Here is a 19,319-nt window from a genome sequence, read left to right on the forward strand (position 1 = left end):
TAAATTGATAGTCTCGTTTGAAGAGGCTACAAGATGACTGATCTGGAAGATGGAAAGTGACATATTAGCTCATTATGTTCTCTTCAGGCTTATGTACAGCTAGAGTAGGTTAGAGCTAAGGATTATCTATTCTCTGTTGAACTCTTAAGATATAGCTTGTGTTTGAGGTTAACACTTGGTGTATGCAATTAGAAGGGATTTAGCTGTTCTGGTACATGAGTCATAAATGTTAGTTTGCAGGTACAGCTTATATTTCAAGAAGGCTCATAGGATATTCTCCTTTACTGCAAGAGAAATTAAACATAAAAGTAAGGATGTTATGCTTCAGTTATATAGGGCATTGATGAGACCACTTCTGAAATACAATGTACAGTTCTGGTTTCCTTATTTAAGGAAGGATGTAAACACTTTAAACCTCCTCTGAACGGTTTCAGGAGGTTGATACCTAGAATGAGTGGGTTCTTCTATCTGGATAGTTTGCACAGGCTGGACTTGTTTCTACTGGAGTTCAGAACAGCGATGGCTGTTAGCATCTAAATTCCTGAATGGTCTTGACAAGGTGGACGTGGAAAGGATGTTTCCTCTTATGGGTCAATCAGAACTCAGAAGCACTGTTTTAAAATGAAGTGTCACCTCTTAGGACAGAGTTGAGGAGAAATCGGAATGTCTGCCTCAGAAGTTCATGGAGATAAAGTCATTGAATATTTTTAAGGGGTGGGTAGATTCTTGTTGGACAGTGGAATAAGGGATTATCAGAGGTAGATGGACACATGAAATTTGAAAGACAAACAGTTCGCCGTGATCTTATTCAGTGGCAAAGTAGGCTCAATGGGCCAGTTGGTCTACTTCTATTTCTTATTTATAGAGGTGTTCCATTATCCAGTACAAAACTAAGTGTGTTCTTTATTTTCTGAATGAGCAGTTCACCCCCTTATTGATACAGTCACTGGGTGTATTAATAGGTAGTATATTCTGATTTTTAGTGAACCTACAGGACATGTGGCCTTAAACAATGCCTACTAGATGGTTTGGGCTAGCACAATGCAGTGAATTGTACTAGCACTTGTTGCTGCCCTTCGTCTTTCATGATTCAGTTGAGGCTTCAGAGAAAATAGGCCATTGATGTCAATAGTGGGATTTGGCTCCATGAAGACTGTAATTCAGCAACAGATCAACAGCATGAGTATTTATTTACCTTTTAAAAAAAATCTGAATGACATAATTATATTGCATGTTGTGATCTTAAATAGACTACAGTTATTGTGGTATATCAGGTGAATGGGAAACTAGCAGCTGGTGTCTGACTTAGTTTATCTAGTGAATAAAATTGTACCTTATTTTAAAATTGGAAGATCTTAGGCTCAAGAGAAAATTTACCTAACATTGCAGGAAGCCTTGGATTACACGATTGGATATTGCATTGAAAGTCTAACTCATTTAATAACCAAATTGGAGGATGTAAATTTAATACTTTTTGTGGAAAGCCTGATTTAATCCCACATGGTGATGTGTTGGGGCCATATGGAGAAGAGATATTTCCCCACAGACAGAGAACAAAAGAACAAAGTTGAATGTGAGTTCAACACAGCTATATCTCCTTTTAGCCAACATGAGTAACATTGGTTGAACTTTGGACAAGATTGTTTGTTTACCTTAGTGTACAGGGATTAATGAATATCAGGAGACACAAAGAAAAGAACATTTCTAACAATGGCTATTATAGATCACGAGGGATCACTACTACCCCTTAACTCATCCAAATAGTTCTGTGCTGCCTATAATTAGAAGTCACATGCTATACAGGTGTCCGTCACCTTCAACATATGGCATTCCAGCAAATTCCTCCTTGACAAAGTCACCAAATGAGAAATATCTAATAATTAACAATGGTTAATTCCCATTGGACTTGTTTGAATGTTTGTGTTGGAGTTCATAATACAATGCTTGCTGAATAAAGTTACTTATGCATAATCAGACATTTGCATTTTCATATTTTCTTGTTTTGGCTGAAGTGTCTTTTAGAAATAGCTATTGGGTATTGTGGAAGAAAATGGCTGTATTCATATTTCTTGCAGGAACCCTTTCTTTAAAACACAGGTGTAGCAACTGATTTCATCTTTTCCCCGGTGACTTAAATTGTATATTATTTTTGATTCTGATAATTAACTGATATCCTTAATGTCAACCATTTATTTCTTGCACTTTGACCTCCAATTTTCAGGAGAAAACCCTCAATTATATTGTCAAAGCAAAAAAATACTGAAAATGCAAATAATTACTCGTAATGTTTAATTTACTTCTGAAGTCCATTGCCATATGACAGCATTCCGCTTTATTTGTGGCCCATTGACACAATTGTTTTGTCTTGTGATCCTAACCTTTACCATTAACCATGTTAGTTGTACTGATAACTAGTATGCTAAGCGGGCCCTAATGTACATTTGTTTCTGTTAAACTTACAGATTCAACTACAAGTGATTCAGCAAAGTCTAAGGTAAGGACTAAAATATTTGGAGACTTTAGTTATTCATCTGTTCTGCCAGCAACTGCAGCTACTGTTGCTAAGCATTCTTCTTTTACTAAAATTTAAATGTGCCCACTGACTAACATGCTATAACCTCTCCATGCATCTTAACTATATTTAAATCAAGACAAATCTTACTGCCTCTAACATACTCTTCCAGAAAGGTCAAAACTGAAAAGTCTTCATCTTTCTATAATCTTCAGATGCCGAAAATCTTATGTATAACCTGATTGGTGTAACTTAACTACCACTATTTGAGCGATCTTCATAATTTTCATTTGCCTTGATAGTACTGTATCTTCTTTCTCTGAATTTCTTAAGAAGTAGGTACATAAATTACATAATTGTAATTAAAACACACATTATAATTGCATTCAGTAAGACTCAATTGCTAGTCATAGAGTCATACAGCATGAAAACAGATCTTTCATGCCACCCATAATCCCAAACTAACCTAGTTCCATCTGCCTGCACTTGGCCCATATCCCTCCAAATATTTCTTATTCATGTACTTATCTAAATGTCTTCTTAATGTTGTAATTGAATCTGCATCCACCACTTCCTCTGGAAGTTCATTCCACACACGAACCATTAACCATCCTCTGTGTTTAAAATAAAAGTTGCCCCCTTGTGGCTTCTTTAAATCCTTCTCCTCTCAGCGTGACTAAGGGGAAGAGTAGGCAGGAAGTGGCAGATGAACGCAGAGGGACTGATGGTCTGAGGTGCGTTTGTTTTAATGCAAGAAGTATAGTAGGTAAAGCAGATGATTAGTGCTTGGATTAGTACCTGGGAATGTGATGTTATTGCTATTACTGATACTTGGTTGAGGGAAGGGCATGATTGGCAACTAAAAGTCCCTGGATATCAATGCCTAAGGCAGGATAGAGAGGAAGGTAAAAGGGATGGAGGAGTTGCATCACTGGTCAAAGAAGATATCACAGCTGTGCTAAAGGAGGGCACTATGGAAGACTCGATCAGTGAGGCAATATGGGCAGAGCTCAGAAATAGGAAGGCTGTGGTAACAATGTTGGGGCAGTACTACAGGCCTCCCAACAGTGAATATGAGATAGAGGCACAAATATGAAGAGAGGTCATAGAAAAACGTAGGAGCAACAGGGTAGTGGTGATAGAAGATTTTAATTTTCACAACATTGACTGGGATTCACTTAGTGTTAGAGGATTGGACGGAGCAGAATTTGTAAGGAGCATCCAGGAGGGTTTTCTACAGCAGTATGTAAGTAGTCTAACTCATGAAGGGGCCATACTGGACCTAGTATTAGGAAATGAGCCGGGCCAGGTGGTTGAAGTTTCAGTGGGGGATTACTTTGGGAATAGTGATCACTATTACATATGCTTTGGGATACTCATGGACAAAGACAAGAGTGGTCCTAAAGGAAGAGAGATAAATTGGGGGAAGGCCAACTATACCAAAATTCGCAGGAGCTGGCGAATGTAGATTGGGAACAACAGTTTGAAGGTAAATCCACATTCGATATGTGGGAGGCTTTTAAAGAGAGGTTGATTAGAGTTCAGGAGCGATATGTTTCTGTGAAAATGAGGGATAGAAATGGTAAGATTAGGGCACCATGGATGACATTGTGAGACTAGCAAAGAAGAAAAAGGATGCATACATATAACCTAAGCGACTGAAGTCAGACGAATATAGGGAATATAGGACCAATGTGAAACGAGGAATTAAGAGGGCTAAGAGAGGTCATGAGATATCCTTAGTGAGCAGTGCTAAGGAAAACCTCAAAACCTTTTTCTCATATATAAGGAGCAAGAGGGTAATGAGGGAAAGGGTTGACTCACTCAAAGACAAAGGAGGAAAGATATGCATGGAGTCAGAGAAAATGGGTGAGATTCTTAATGAGTACTTTGCATCAGTATTCACCGAGGAGAGGGACATGGTGGTTGTTGAGTTTAGAGATAGATCTTTGATTACTCTAGGTCAAGTCAGCATAAGGAGGAAGGACATTTATGTATTCTAAAAGGCATTAAAGTGAACAAATCCCCAGGACCAGATGGAGTCTATCCCACATTCTGAGGGGAGAGGGGAAATAGCCGGAGCTTTAACAGATATCTTTGCAACATCCTTAAACACGGGGGAGGTCCCAGAGGATTGGAGAATTGCTATTGTTGTCCCCTTATTTAAGAAGGGTAACAGGGATAATCCAAGTAATTATAACCTGTGAGCCTGACATCAGTGTTAGGGAAGCTACTGGAGAAGATACTGAGGGATAGGATATGTACCCATTTGGAAGAAAATGGGTATATATCCTATGTGATAGACAGCATGGTTTTGTGCAGGGAAGGTCATGTCTTACAAACCTAATAGAATTCTTTGAAGAGGTGATAAAGTTGATTGATGAGGGAAAGGATGTAGATGTCATATACATGGACTTTAGTAAAGTGTTTGATAAGGTTGCCGATGGTAGGCTGATAAAGAAGGTGTAGTTGCATGGGGTCCAGGGTATTCTGGCTGGATGGATAGAGAAATGGTTGGGCAACAAGAGACAGAAGTAGTGAAGAGAGCTTCTCTAATGGAGACCTGTGACCAGTGGTGTCCCACAGGGATCCGTGCTGGGACCACTGTTGTTTGTGATGTATATAAATGATTTGGAGGAAGGTGTAGGTTGCCTCAGCAAGTTTGCAGTTGACACCAAGATTGGTGGATTAGCAGATAGTCAAGGGGACTGTTGGAGAATACAGCAGGATATAGATAGATTGGAGGCCTGGGCAGAGAAATGGTAGATGGAGTTCAATCCGGACAAATGCGAGAAGAGGAATCTTGGATGATGTAGTTCCAGAGTGAAGTATACAGTAAATTGAAAAGTCCTGGGGAAAATTGATGTACAGAGAGATCTGGGTGTTCAGGTCCATTGTGCCATGAAGGTGGTAATGCAGGTCGATAGAGTGATCAAAAAGGCATATGGCATGCTTTCCTTCATCGGACGGGGTATTGAGTACAAGAGTTGGCAGGTCATGTTACAGTTGTATGAGACTTTGGTTTGGCCACATTTGGAATACTGCATACAGTTCTGGTCGCCACATTACCAAAAGGATGTGGATGCTTTGGAGAAGATGCAGAGGAGGTTCACCAGGATGTTGCCTGTAATGGAGGGGGCTAGCTACGAGGAGAGGTTGAGTAGATTAGGATTATTTTCATTGGAAAGAAGGCAGTTGAGGGGGGGTCATGATTGAGGCCTACAAAATCGTAAGAGGTGTAGACAGGATGGATAGCAAGAAATTTTTTCCCCCAAGTGGAGGACTCACTTACTAGGGGTCACGAGTTCAAAGTGAGAGGGGAAAAGTTTAGGAGAGATATGCATGGAAAGTTCTTCACGCAGAGGCTGGTGGGTGCCTGGAAAGCGTTACCAGCGGAGGTGGTAGGGGTAGCCACTTTAGAGTAATTTAAGATGTATCTGGGTATATACGTGAATAGGCAGGGAGCAAAGGGATACAGATCCTTAGAAAATAGACAGCAGATTTAGATAGAGAATATGGATCGACACAGGCTTGGAGGGCTTTAAAAATATGCCTCCTATTCTTGAAATCCCTTATCTAAACCCCTCTTGATTTTATAAGCCTCTATAAGGTCACCCCTCAACCTCCTACATTCTAGTGGGAAAAGGTCCCAGCCTCTCCTTATAACTTAATTCTTCTGTTCATGGCAACAACTGGGTAAATCTCCTCTGAACCCTCTCCAGCTTAATAATATCCTTCCTAAAACAGGCAACCAGAACTGCACACAGTGCTCCAGAATGGGCCTCACCAATGTCTTGCACAGCAGCAACAAAATGTCCTATACTCAAATGTCTGAGCACTGAAGGCAAATGAGCTAAATGCTTTCTTACCATTATATCAATATGCGAAGCAAACTTCAACGGATTATGTACCTGAACCCCTAGGTCTCTTTGTTCTACAACACTACCCAAGGCCCTACTTTTAATTGTACAATTCCTTGTCTGTTTTACCAAAATACAATACCTTGCATCTATCCAAATTAAACTCCAACTGCAAGTCTACAGCCCACTGATCCAATTAATCAAGGTCTCTTTGTAATCTTAGATAACCTTCTTCACTGTCCACTGTGTCACCAATTTTGCTCAATCAAATTTGTGAGACATGTTTTTTCTCGCACAAAACCATGTTGACCATCCCTAATCATTGCTTTACCTCTCCAAATGCGCACAAATCCTACCTTTCAGAATCCCTTCCAACAATTTACTCACCACTGAGCTCAAACTCACAGGTCTACAGTTCCCAGGCTCTGTTTACAGCCTTTCTTAAACAAAGGCACAACATTAGCCATGCTTTAGTCATCCAGCACCCCTCTCACGCAGTTATAGATAATATAATTGTTTCTGCAAGAGGCCCCACAATTTGTGTTAATCAAATGTCATTTAATAAGGTTAATACTACTATTATTCTGTTTAGTGAAATTGATTCTGACTGAAGAGATGCCCTGAGATGACTTGATTTAGGTAGGATGACAGATTTTACATAGCTCCTGCCATAGCATCAGCAACTCAAGAGTTTCATATTAATAATCCAATGATAGCAAATCAACATGCACTCAGAATAAATTAAACTTTTTTTTAATGCTTTTTTAATCCATGGAGAATTTTGAAGCATGCCCTTCAAGGTCAAAAGGTGACAATAAATTGTAAGGTAATTGCAAAGAAAGGAAGGTGTTCATCTTTTAGTATATCCATCCAGTAATTTACTCCATTAAAACCAAATGAACTGCAGATGCTGTAAATCAGAAACAAAAGCAAAATTTGCTGGCATAGGTGAACAGTTCTGGCAGCATCTGTGTAGACAAATCAGAGTTAACGTTTCAGGTCCAGTGACCCATTCTCAGAACTGATGGCAGCTAGGAAATGTCAGTTTATATGCAATATTTGGGGGGGGGGGGGTTAAAGGGGTTTAAATGGGGATAGAGCCCAAAGAGAGAGAAGAACATTTGGACAGAGAAAGGAGTGGATAATGATCCAACTAGGAGGGTGAACAGCTATTACTGGGTCTATTGGTGCTAACAATGGGTTGTATGTAATAGCAGACTGTGATAACAAGGCCTGGAGTGTGGGGGTTGGGGGAAGGACATGAGAGAATTCAAGTCCTAAAGTGGTTGAATTCAACAGTGAATCCAGAAGATGTCGTATTCCCAAGCAGAAAATTAGGTGCTGTTCTTCCAGCTTATGCTGAATTTCACTGGAGCACTGCAGCAAGCCTGAGACAGAAATGTTGCCAGGGAATGGGGTGGTGTGTTGAAGTTACAGGCAACTGGAAACTCCAGATCTTCTTTGCAGACAGAACATAGATGTTCTGCGAAGCAGTCACCCAGTCTATGTTTTGTTTCCCCAATGTAGAAAAGAGTGGACCAGGTGTCTTGGAGGAAATGGTCCTTGCAGAAGGCTGACAAGGAGGGAAGGGGAATAGTGATATCCCGCTGGAGCTGGCAGCTAATGATCCTCTAGATATGAATGTTGGTGGGATGGTAGCTAAGGACAAGGGAACTCATATTTCTATTGCAGGAGGGAAGAGAGGGGATGAGAGCCAAAGTGAGGAAAATGGGTCAGACCCAGCTGAGGGCGCAGTCAACAATGGTGCTGAGGAAGAAGGTGGATGTTTCGGAGGCTCCCTTGTCGAAGTTGGCATCATTGGAATTGATGCGACAGAGACAAAGGAACTAGGAGAATGGAATAAAAGCAAATTACTGCAGATGCTGGAATCTGAAACCAAAAGAAAATATTGGAAAATTTCAGCAGCTCTGGCTTTGGCTCTCATCCCCTCTCTTCCCTCCTGCAATAGAAATATGAGTTCCCTTGTCCTTAGCTACCATCCCACCAACATTCATATCTAGAGGATCATTAGCTGCCAGCTCCAGCGGGATATCACTATTCCCCTTCCCTCCCTTGTCAGCCTTCTGCAAGGACCATTTCCTCCAAGACACCTGGTCCACTCTTTTCTACATTGGGGAAACAAAACATAGACTGGGTGACTGCTTCGCAGAACATCTATGTTCTGTCTGCAAAGAAGATCTGGAGTTTCCAGTTGCCTGTAACTTCAACACACCACCCCATTCCCTGGCAACATTTCTGTCTCAGGCTTGCTGCAGTGCTCCAGTGAAATTCAGCATAAGCTGGAAGAACAGCACCTAATTTTCTGCTTGGGAATGCGACATCTTCTGGATTCACTGTTGAATTCAACCACTTTAGGACTTGAATTCTCTCATGTCCTTCCCCCAACCCCCACACTCCAGTCCTTGTTATCACAGTCTGCTATTACATACAACCCATTGTTAGCACCAATAGACCCAGTAATAGCTGTTCACCCTCCTAGTTGGATCATTATCCACTCCTTTCTCTGTCCAAATGTTCTTCTCTCTCTTTGGGCTCTATCCCCATTTATCGTTTACTCCTTAACCCCTTTAACCCCCCCCCCCCCCCCCCCCCCCCAAATATTGCATATAAACTGACATTTCCTAGCTGCCATCAGTTCTGAGAATGGGTCACTGGACCTGAAACGTTAACTCTGATTTGTCTACACAGATGCTGCCAGAACTGTTCACCTATGCCAGCAAATTTTGCTTTTGTTTCTGATTTACAGCATCTGCAGTTCATTTGGTTTTAATGGAGTAAATTACTGGATGGATATACTAAAAGATGAACACCTTCCTTTCTTTGCAATTACCTTACAATTTATTGTCACCTTTTGACCTTGAAGGGCATGCTTCAAAATTCTCCATGGATTAAAAAAGCATTAAAAAAAAGTTTAATTTATTCTGAGTGCATGTTGATTTGCTATCATTGGATTATTAATATGAAACTCTTGAGTTGCTGATGCTATGGCAGGAGCTATGTAAAATCTGTCATCCTACCTAAATCAAGTCATCTCAGGGCATCTCTTCAATCAGAATCAATTTCACTAAACAGAATAATAGTAGTTCCAGCATTTTCTCTTTTGGTAGGAGAATGGTATAGTTTCTTTACAGGAAGCACAGTGTGTGGGAGTATAATCAAGATAACTGTGGGAGTTGGAGGTTTTTCATCTAAATAATTTATATAAATGACATCAAAAATGGGCCCAGTACCAATCCTTATAGAACACAGCTTTCAGTCCAAAAGGACCATAAGACATAGAAGCAGAAGTAAGGCCATTTGGCCCATCGAGACCACTCCGCCATTCAATCATGGCTGATGGGCATTTCAACTCCACTTGCCCGCATTCTCCCCGTAGCCCTTAATTCCTTGTGACATCAAGAATTTATCAATTTCTGCCTTGAAGGCATTTAGCGTCCCAGCCTCCACTGCACTCTGTGGCAATGAATTCCACAGGCCCACCACTCTCTGGCTGAAGAAATGTCTCCGCATTTCTGTTCTGAATTTACCCCCTCTAATTCTAAGGCTGTGTCCACGGGTCCTAGTCTCCTCACCTAACGGAAACAATTTCCTAGCGTCCACCCTCTCCAAGCCATGTATTATCTTGTAAATTTCTATTAGATCTCCCCTTAATCTTCTAAACACCAATGAATACAATCCCAGGATCCTCAGCCGTTCCTCATATGTTAGACCTACCATTCCAGGGATCATCCGTGTGAATCTCCGCTGGACACGCTCCAGTGCCAGTATGTCCTTCCTGAGGTGTGGGGACCAAAACTGGGCACAGTACTCCAAATGGGGCCTAACCAGAGCTTTATAAAGTCTCAGTAGCACAACAGTGCTTTTATATTCCAACCCTCTTGAGATAATTGACAACATTGCTTTCTTAATCACGGAGGAGAAAGTGAGGTCTGCAGATGCTGGAGATCAAAGTTGAAACTTTATTGCTGGAACAGCACAGCAGGTCAGGCAGCATCCAGGGAACAGGAGAATCTCCTGTTCCCTGGATGCTGCCTGACCTGCTGTGCTGTTCCAGCAATAAAGTTTCAACTTCTTAATCACGGACTCAACCTGCATGTTTACTTTTCGAGAATCCTCAACTAGCACTCCCAGATCCCTCTGTACTTTGGCTTTACGAATTTTCTCACCGTTTAGAAAGTAATCCATGCTTCTATTCTTTTTCCCAAAGTGCAAGACCTCGCATTTGCTCACATTGAATTCCATCAACCATTTCCTGGACCACTCCTCCAAACTGTCTAGATCCTTCTGCAGTCTCCCCACTTCCTCAGTACTACCTGCCTGTCCACCTAACTTTGTATCATCGGCAAACTTTGCTAGAATGCCCCCAGTCCCTTCATCCAGATCATTAATATATAATGTGAACAGCTGCGGCCCCAAAACTGAACCCTATGGGACACCGCTTGTCACCGGCTGCCATTCCCTGCACTGTCATTTTTTGTCTCGTGCCATTAAGCCAATTTTTTGTCCAATTGGCATGCTCACCCTGAATCACATGTGAAGTGAAGGGCTCCATCCCCACCTGTCATTTACTCCTCACCCTCCCACGTGGTACCTGCTCTCCCTCTTGTTTTAAAGTACTGTTTTGATCTTTTTTTTTCCCCAAAGTTCCAAAACAGCACAACAGCTTAGGAAATAGAAATTACTGCCCCAAGAAACCAAGGAAATAAGCTCCAACACTGAAAAAGCTGCAAAAAAGGAACAGCTCTTACAGTCACAATTTTCCATCTTATTTAAGAAAGGTGGTAAGGAAAATCCAGAGTACTATAGACTGGTGAGCCTGACCTGTGTGGTGGGCAAGTTGTCAGAGGGGATTCTGAGAGACAGGATTTACATGTATTTGAAAAGGCACGGACTGAGTAAGGATAGTCAACATGGCTTTCTACTTTGGAAATTATGCCTCGTTAACTTGACTGGGTTTTGTTTGAAGAAATAATGAAGAGGATTGATAAAGGATATTGTCTGTATGGACTTCGATAAGGCGTTTGACAAGGTTCCACATGGTAGACTGGTTAATAAGGTTAGATCACATAGAATACAGGGAGAACTAGCCATTTGGATACAAAATTGGCTCGAACATAGGAAACAGAGGGTGGTGGTGGAGGGTTGCTTTTCGGCTAGAGGCCTGTGACCAGTGGTATGCCATAGTAATCTGTGCTGGGTCCATTGCTTTTTATCATATACATAAATGATTTGAATGTGAATATAGAAGAATGGTTAGTAAGTTTGCAAATGACACCAAAATTGGTGGTGTAGTGGACAGCAAAAAAGGTTACCTCAGAGTTAACTGGATCTTGATCAGATGGGCCAAGGAGTGGCAGATGGAGTTTAATTTAGGTAAATGTGAGGTGCTGCATTTTGGAAAGGCAAATCAGAGCAGGACTTTCTACATTTAATTATAAAAATGTAATACAATAATAATTCATGAAGCAGTTATCCTAAAATTTGATGATTTACAATAGCAAATTTACAGTGGCACCATTTATTTGAAAAATGAAATTCCCTCTAAATCGATGTCCAAGACATATCAGTTAATTTGAACAAGCAAAGACTGGCAGCTAAAGTGAAAAGGGCTCATTCCTACAACTGATGTATCCCAGATGACTCTCAACATTGTTCTGGAAACAAAGTTGTGATCCAAATGAGATTAATACCTAAAATGGGAACTCCTAGTGGGTCTTCTGTGTAACATTAAGCTGCCTTCCTCATTTCAGACACTGAAAGATCTGCTGTGCATTACAATATTCTGTTCTTCCTTTGAACTGTGTAAATGTCAACAATCCTTCTGGCCAAGAGGAAAAAGGAAGCAGACAGCTAAGAACAGAATGGGCCCTGGAGGAATATCGGAAGAGTAGGACCAGTCTTAAAAGAGAAATCAAGCAGGCTAAAAGGGGTCATGAAATAGCTTTAGCGAGTAGAATTAAGGAGAATCCCAAGCACTTTATTCTTATGTAAGAAGCAAGTGGTAACTAGAGAAAGGATTGGTCCGCTAAAGGATAATGAAGGAAGGCTGTGTGTCAAACCTGAGAGAATGGGTGAGATTCTGAATGATTACTTTGCATCAATGTTCACTGAGGAGAAGAACATGATGAATGGTGAGATTAGAGATAGAAGTTTGATTAGTTTGGATCACTTTGACACAAGTAAGGAAGATGTGTTGGGTAGGCTAGAGGTTATTAAGGTGGACAAATCCCCAGGACTGGATGGGATCAATCCCAGGTTGCTGAGGGAGGTGAGAGAGGAAATAGCTGAGGCACTGGCAGATATCTTTGTGGCATCCTTAAACACAAGTGAGGTGCCGGATGACTGGAAGGTTGCTCATGTTGTCCCCGTGTACAAGAAAGATAGTAGGAATATTCCGGGTAACTACAGACCAGTGAGCCTGACGTCAGTGGTGGGAAAGTTGCTGGAGACGGTACTGAGGGATAGGATCTATTTATATTTAGAAAAGAATGGGCTTATCAGTGATAGGAACATGGTTTTGTGTGGGGGGAGATCGTGCCTTACCAACTTAATAGAGTTCTTTGAGGAAGTGAGCAAGTTGATAGATGAAGGAAGGGCTGTTGATGTCATATACATGGACTTTAGTAAAGTGTTTGATAAGGTTCCCCATGGTAAACTAATAGAGAAAGTGAAGTCACATGGTGTGCAAGGTGTTCTAGCTAGGTGGATAAAGAACTGGTTGAGCAACAGGAGACATAGAGTAGTAGTTGAAGGGAGACTCACGAAATGGAGAAAGGTGACCAGTGGTGTTCCACAGGGGTCATTGTTGGGGCCAGTGTGGTTTGTGACATACACAAATGATCTGGAAGAGGGCACTGTTGGTATGATCAGCAAGTTTAAGATGACACAAAGATTGGTGGAGTGGCAGAAAGCATAAGGGACTGTCAAAGAATACAGATTGGAGGGTTGGGTGGAAAAGTGGCAGATGGAATTCAATCCAGACAAATGCATTTTGGAAGATGCAGTTCCAGAGTGAAGTATACAGTAAATGGAAAAGTCCTGGAGAAAATTGATGTACAGAGAGATCTGGGTGTTCAGGTCCATTGTACTATGGAGGTGGCAATGCAGGTTGGTAGAGTGATCAAAAAGACATTTGGCATGCTTGCCTTCATTGGATAGGGTATTGAGTATTAGAGCTGGCAGGTCGCGTTAAAATTGTACAAGACATTGGTTCAGCCGCATTTAGAATACTGTGTACAATTCTGGTCGCCACGTTACCAAAAGGATGTGGACGCTTTGGAGAGGTTGCAGAGAAGATTTGAGGATATTGCCTGGTATGGAAGGTGCTAGCTATGAAGAGCGGTTGAGTAGGTTAGGTTTGTTTTCATTAGAAAAAAGGAGACGGCGGGGGGATTCCTGATTGAAGTTTACAAAATCATGACGGGTATAGGCAGGGTGGATAGAGATAAGCTTTTTCCCAGGGTGAGGGATTCAATAACGAGAGGTCACGCTTTCAAGGTGAGAGGTGAAAAGTTTAAGGGGGATACACGCGGCAAGTACTTTACACAGAAGGTGGTAGGTGCCTGGAACGCGTTGCCAGCAGAGGAGCTAGAGGCAGGCAGGTAGATTCATTTAAGATGCATCTGGACAGATGCAGGAGTAGGTGGGGAGCAGAGGGATACAGATGCTTGGGAATTGGGCGACACGTTTAGACAGTAGATTTGGATCGGCTCAGGCTTAGAGGGCTGAAGGGCCTGTTCCTGGGCTGTAAATTTTCTTTGTTCTTTGGTAAGGTCCTGAGGAGTGTTGCTGAATAGAGATCTTGAAGTGCAGATTCAAAGTTTCTTGAAAGTGAAGTCACAGGTAGAAAAGATAGCGAAAGCGGCATTGGCATGCATATCTTTATTGGTTAATGTATTGTGTATAGGAGTTGGGAGGTCATGTTGCAGGACATTAGTTAGACCACTTTTGGAGTACTGCATTTAATTCTGGTCTCCCTGCTGTAGGAAGGATGTTAAATTGAAAGGGTTCAGAAAAGATTTACAAAGATGTTACCAGGTTTGGAAGGTTTGAGCTTCAGGGAGAGGCAGAATAGGCTGGCGCTATTTTCCCTAAAATATCATAGGCTGAGGAGTGACTTCATAGAAGTTTAGAAAATCATGAGGAGCATGGATCGGCTGAATAATCAAGATCTTCTCCCCAGGGTAGGGGAGTCCAAAACTAGCGGGCATCGGTTTAAGGTGAGAGGGAAAAGATTTAAAAGGGACCGAAGGGGCAACTTATTCACACAGAGGATTGTGAATGTATGGAATGAGCTACCAGAAGAAATGGTGGAGGCTGGTACAGTTACAACACTTAAAAGGCATCTGGGTGGGGTGCATGAATAGGAAGGTTTAAAGGGATGTGGGCCAAATGCTGGCAAATGGGTCTAGATTAATTTAGGATATCTGGTCAGCAGGGGTGAGTTGGATCAAAGGCTCTTTTTCCATGCTGTATAGCTCTATGACTCTTAAGTGGTAGATACTTTCCTATTGTAAACTTGTTTGTATCTTTAATTCTATTACCCTGCCTCCAGCCACAGATTAAGGTAGTCCCTTAATAAGACCATAAGACACGTGACTGGAAGTAAGGCCATTCGGCCCATCAAGTCCACTCTGCCATTTAATCATGGCTAATGGGCATTTCAACTCCACTTACCTGCACTCTCCACATAGCCCTTAATTCCTTGTGAGATCGATAATTTATCAGTCTCAGCCTTGAAGACATTTAACGTCCTGGCCTCCACTGCGCTCCATGGCAATGAATTCCACAAACGGCATGGTGGCTCAGTGGTTAGCACTGCTGTTTGACAGCACCAGGGTCCCAGGTTTGATTCCAGCCTCGGGAGACTGTCTGTGTGGAGTTTGCACATTCTCCCCGTGTCTGCGTGGGTTTCCTCTGGGTGCTCCGGTTTCCTCCCACTGTTCAAAGATGTACAGGTTAGGTGAATTGGCCATGCTAAATTGCCCATAGTGCTCGTTGCATCATTCAGAAGGGAATGAGTCTGGGTGGGTTACTCTTCAGAGGGTCGGGGTGGACTGGTTGGGCCGAAGGGCCTGTTTCCGCACTGTAGGGAATCTAATCTAATCTAAGCCCACCACTCTCAGATGTGAGGCCCAAAATTGGACACAGTATTCTAAATGGGGCCTAACTAGAGCTTTATAAAGTCTCAGAAGCACATCACTGCTTTTATATTCAAACTATCTTGATATAAATGAAAGCATTACGTTTGCTTTCTTAACCACTGACTCAACCTTCAGGTTAACCTTTTGAGAATCCTGTACTAGCACTCCCAGGTCCCCTTGTACTTTGGCTCTATGAATTTTTTCACCATTTAGAAAATAGTCCATGCCTGTATTCTTTTTTCCAAAGTGCAAGACTCCCATTTGCTCACGTCGACTTTCATCAGCCATTTCCTGGACCACTCTCCTAAACTGTCTAAATCTTGCTGCAGCCTCCCCATCTCCTCAGTACTACCTGCCTGTCCACCTAACTCCCTATCATTGAAAAACTTTGCCAAAATGCCCCAGTCCCTTCATCAAGATCATTTATATATAAAGTGAATAGCTGCCCCAACACTGAACCCTGGGGGACAACACTTGTCACCGGCTGCCATTCCGAAAAATAAACGTTTTATTCCAACTCTCTGCCTTCTGTCAGAGAGCCAATCCCCGATCCATGCTGGTAGCTCATCTCAAACACCATGGGCCCTCACTTTACTCAGCAGCCTCCTTATCAAAGGCCTTTTGGAAGTCTAGATAGATAACATCCACTAGGTTTCCCTGGTCTAACCTACTTATTACCTCTTCAAAGAATTCTAACAGGTTTGTTAGGCATAACCTCCCCTTACTAAATCCATGCTGACTTGTTCTAATCTGACCCTGCACTTCCAAGAATTTAGAAATCTCATCCTTAACAATGGATTCTAGAATTTTGCCTACAATCGAAGTTCGTCTAATCGGCCTATAATTTTCCATCTTTTGTCTTGATCTTTTCTTTAACAGGGGGGTTACAACAGCAATTTTCCAATCATCTGGGACTTTCCCTGACTCCAGTGACTTTTGAAAGATCTCAACTAACGCCTCTGCTATTTCCTCAGCCACGTCGCTTAGAACTCTCGGATAGAGCCCATCGGGGCCAGGAGATTTATCCATTTTTAGACCTTTAGCTTTTCTAGCCCTTTCTCTTCTGTAATGGCTACATACACAACTCTGCTCCCTGACTGCCCTTTAATGTTTGGATATTACTCATGTCTTCCACTGTGAAGACTGACACAAAGTATTTATTAAGTTCTTCAACTATTTCCTTATCTCCCAGCACGAGCCTTCCTGCATCAATTTGGAGTGGCCCAATTTCCATTTTTGCCTCTTGTTTGTTTCTTATGTATTGAAAGAAACTTTTACTATAATTTCTAATATTATTAGCAAGCCTACCTTCATATTTGATCCTCTCCTTTCTTATTTCTCTCTTTGTTATCCTCTGTTTGTTTTTGTAGTCTTCCCAATCTTCTGATTTCCCAGTGCTCTTGGCCACTTTATAGGCTCTGTATTTTCCTTTGATACATTTCCTGACTTCCTTTGTCAGCCATAGCTGTCTAATTCCCACCCCCTCCCCTGATAATCTATCTTTTCTTTGGGATGAACCTCTACTGTGTCCTGAATTATACCCAGAAACTCCTGCCATTGTTACTCTACTGTCTTCCCCACTAGGCTCTGCTTCCAGTTGATTTTCATCAGTTCCTCTCTCATGACCTTTAATTAACTTATTTAACTGTATCACCATTATATCTGATTTTGCTTTCTCCTTTTCAAACTGCAGTCTGAACTCTACCATATTATGATTGTTGCCTCCTAAGTGTTCTCTTACTTTAAAGATCTTTTATAAAGTCTGGCTCATGACATAGCACTAAACCCAGAATAGCCTACTCCTAAATGGGCTCCATCACAAGCTGTTCCAAAAAGCCTTCCTGTAAGCATTCCATGAATTCCTTTTCTTTGGATCCACTGGAACATTATTCACCCAATCCACCTGCATATTGAAGTCCCCCATGATCACAGTGACCTTGCCTTTCTGACATGCCCTATCTATTTCCAGGTACATCTTGCACCCCTGGTCCTGACCACTGCTGGGAGGTCTGTACATAACTCCCATTATGGTTTTTTTTGCCTTTGTGGTTCCTCAACTCCACCCACACTCTCCACATCATCTGACCCTATGTCATTCAGTGCCATAGATTTAATTTCATTCTCAACAAACAAGGCAACCCCAACCCTTCTGCCCACCTTCCTGTCTTTTTGATAAGTTGTAAATCCTTGGATGTTTAACTGCCAGTCCTGAAGCCCCTGCAACCACGTCTCTGTGATGCCTACCACATCATAATCATTCACGATTATTTGTGCCGTTAATTCATCTACTTTGTTGCAAATACTATGAGCATTCAGGTAAAGCGCCTTAATGCTAATTTTCTTATCCTTATGACTTCCAACATCTCTGGTAATATATCCTAAGTTATCGACTTCCTTTTTGCTTCAATCCTAGTCTGCCTTGAACTTAAACCCTGCACACAAGCTAACCTGCTGCTTATCTTTTTACTTGACTCCATACTCCCTGCTGCTGTCGCTTTCCCTTTCCCTTTCCCCTGACTCACAAGCATTGGTTTCAGTTCGGTTCTGGTGGAGCCATTGGTACAGATCCCCCCCCCCCCAGTTCCAAAACAGATGCCAATGTCCCATGAAATGGAATCCCTCTTTCTCATACCAATCTCTTAGCCACATGTTTACTTCCCTAATTTTCTTATGCCTATGCCAATTAGTGTGTGGCTTGGGCAGAAATCCAGAGATTATGACCCTTGAGGACCTGTTCTTCAGTTTCCTTATGAGTGCTTGATAATCCCCAAAGCGGCCCTCCTTCCTAGCCTTGCCTATGTTGTTCATGCCAATGTGGACCACAACAACTGGATCCTCTCCCTCCTGCTCCAATATCCTTTCAAACCGGTCAGAAATGTCCTGCACCCTAGCATTGAGCAGGCAACACACCTTGCCAGAGTCCTTATCCGGCTCGCAAAGGATACTATCTGTCCCCCTAATTATAGAATCCCCAATAACAACTACTTGTCTTTTTGCTCCCTACGCTTGAATGGCCTTCTGCACCATGGTGCCGTGGTCAGCTGGCTCACCTTGTCCTTGGCCCTTTTCCTCATCTATACAGGGAGCAAAAATTTAATACCTGTTGGACAAGTTCAAGGGCTGAGGATCCTCCACTCCTGAACTCAGAATCCCCCTACCTGTCTCACTTACAGTCACACCCTGTTGTCCCTGATCACGAACTGAATTTGAATTACTTAATCTACCAGGTGTGACTACATCCTGAAACAAAGCGTCCAGGTAACTCTCTCCCTCCCAGATGTGCTGCACTATTTGAAGCTCAGATTCTAGAGTTCTTCCAGCAACCAACACTTGCTGCAGATGTGATCACTGCTGTTCACAATGGGATCAGCCAGCTCCTACATCATATAGCTACAGCACATCACCTGTCCAGCCAACAGGTTAATCCTTATATGTCCTCTGTGTTTCTGCTTCATTAGCAGGGGTTCAGTTAGCTTAGTTGGCTGGTCAGTTCGTTTGTGATGCAGAATGATGCCAGCAGCTTGTACTGGTTGAGGTTACCATAAATGTCCTTCCTCTCAATCTGTCCCCTCGCCTGAGATGTAGCGACCCTCAGGTTAAACTCACCAGCAGTTGTCTCTCTAATGAGAGAGCAGCCCTGTGGTTCTGTGGAATTATGGCAACTTTACTTGCTTACACAAAAGCAAACAGACTTTATATTTAAACACCAGTAAGATAAAGTCAGAAATGTGAAAAATTTGCAGATAATAAATCAGGTGAAAGGCCAGTTAACATTTTGAGAAC

At 42.1% G+C, this 19,319-nt stretch overlaps 1 protein-coding gene across 1 annotated transcript in view; it reads left to right on the plus strand.

The window, feature by feature from the left end:
• The window catches only part of LOC122539626 (rho GTPase-activating protein 23-like), a 285,601-nt gene that overhangs the window by 256,936 nt on the left and 9,346 nt on the right, over positions 1 to 19,319 (plus strand). Inside the window, exon 24 of the mRNA XM_043674624.2 lies at positions 2,463 to 2,494. Within this exon, the coding sequence (XP_043530559.2) occupies positions 2,463 to 2,494 (32 nt within the window). The remainder of the gene's footprint in view (positions 1 to 2,462; positions 2,495 to 19,319) is intronic.

Source organism: Chiloscyllium plagiosum, unplaced genomic scaffold (genome assembly GCF_037043375.1).
Source record: "Chiloscyllium plagiosum isolate Xiang-an unplaced genomic scaffold, Cpla_swu_hap1 HiC_scaffold_32, whole genome shotgun sequence".
Classification (NCBI taxonomy): Eukaryota; Metazoa; Chordata; class Chondrichthyes; order Orectolobiformes; family Hemiscylliidae; genus Chiloscyllium; species Chiloscyllium plagiosum.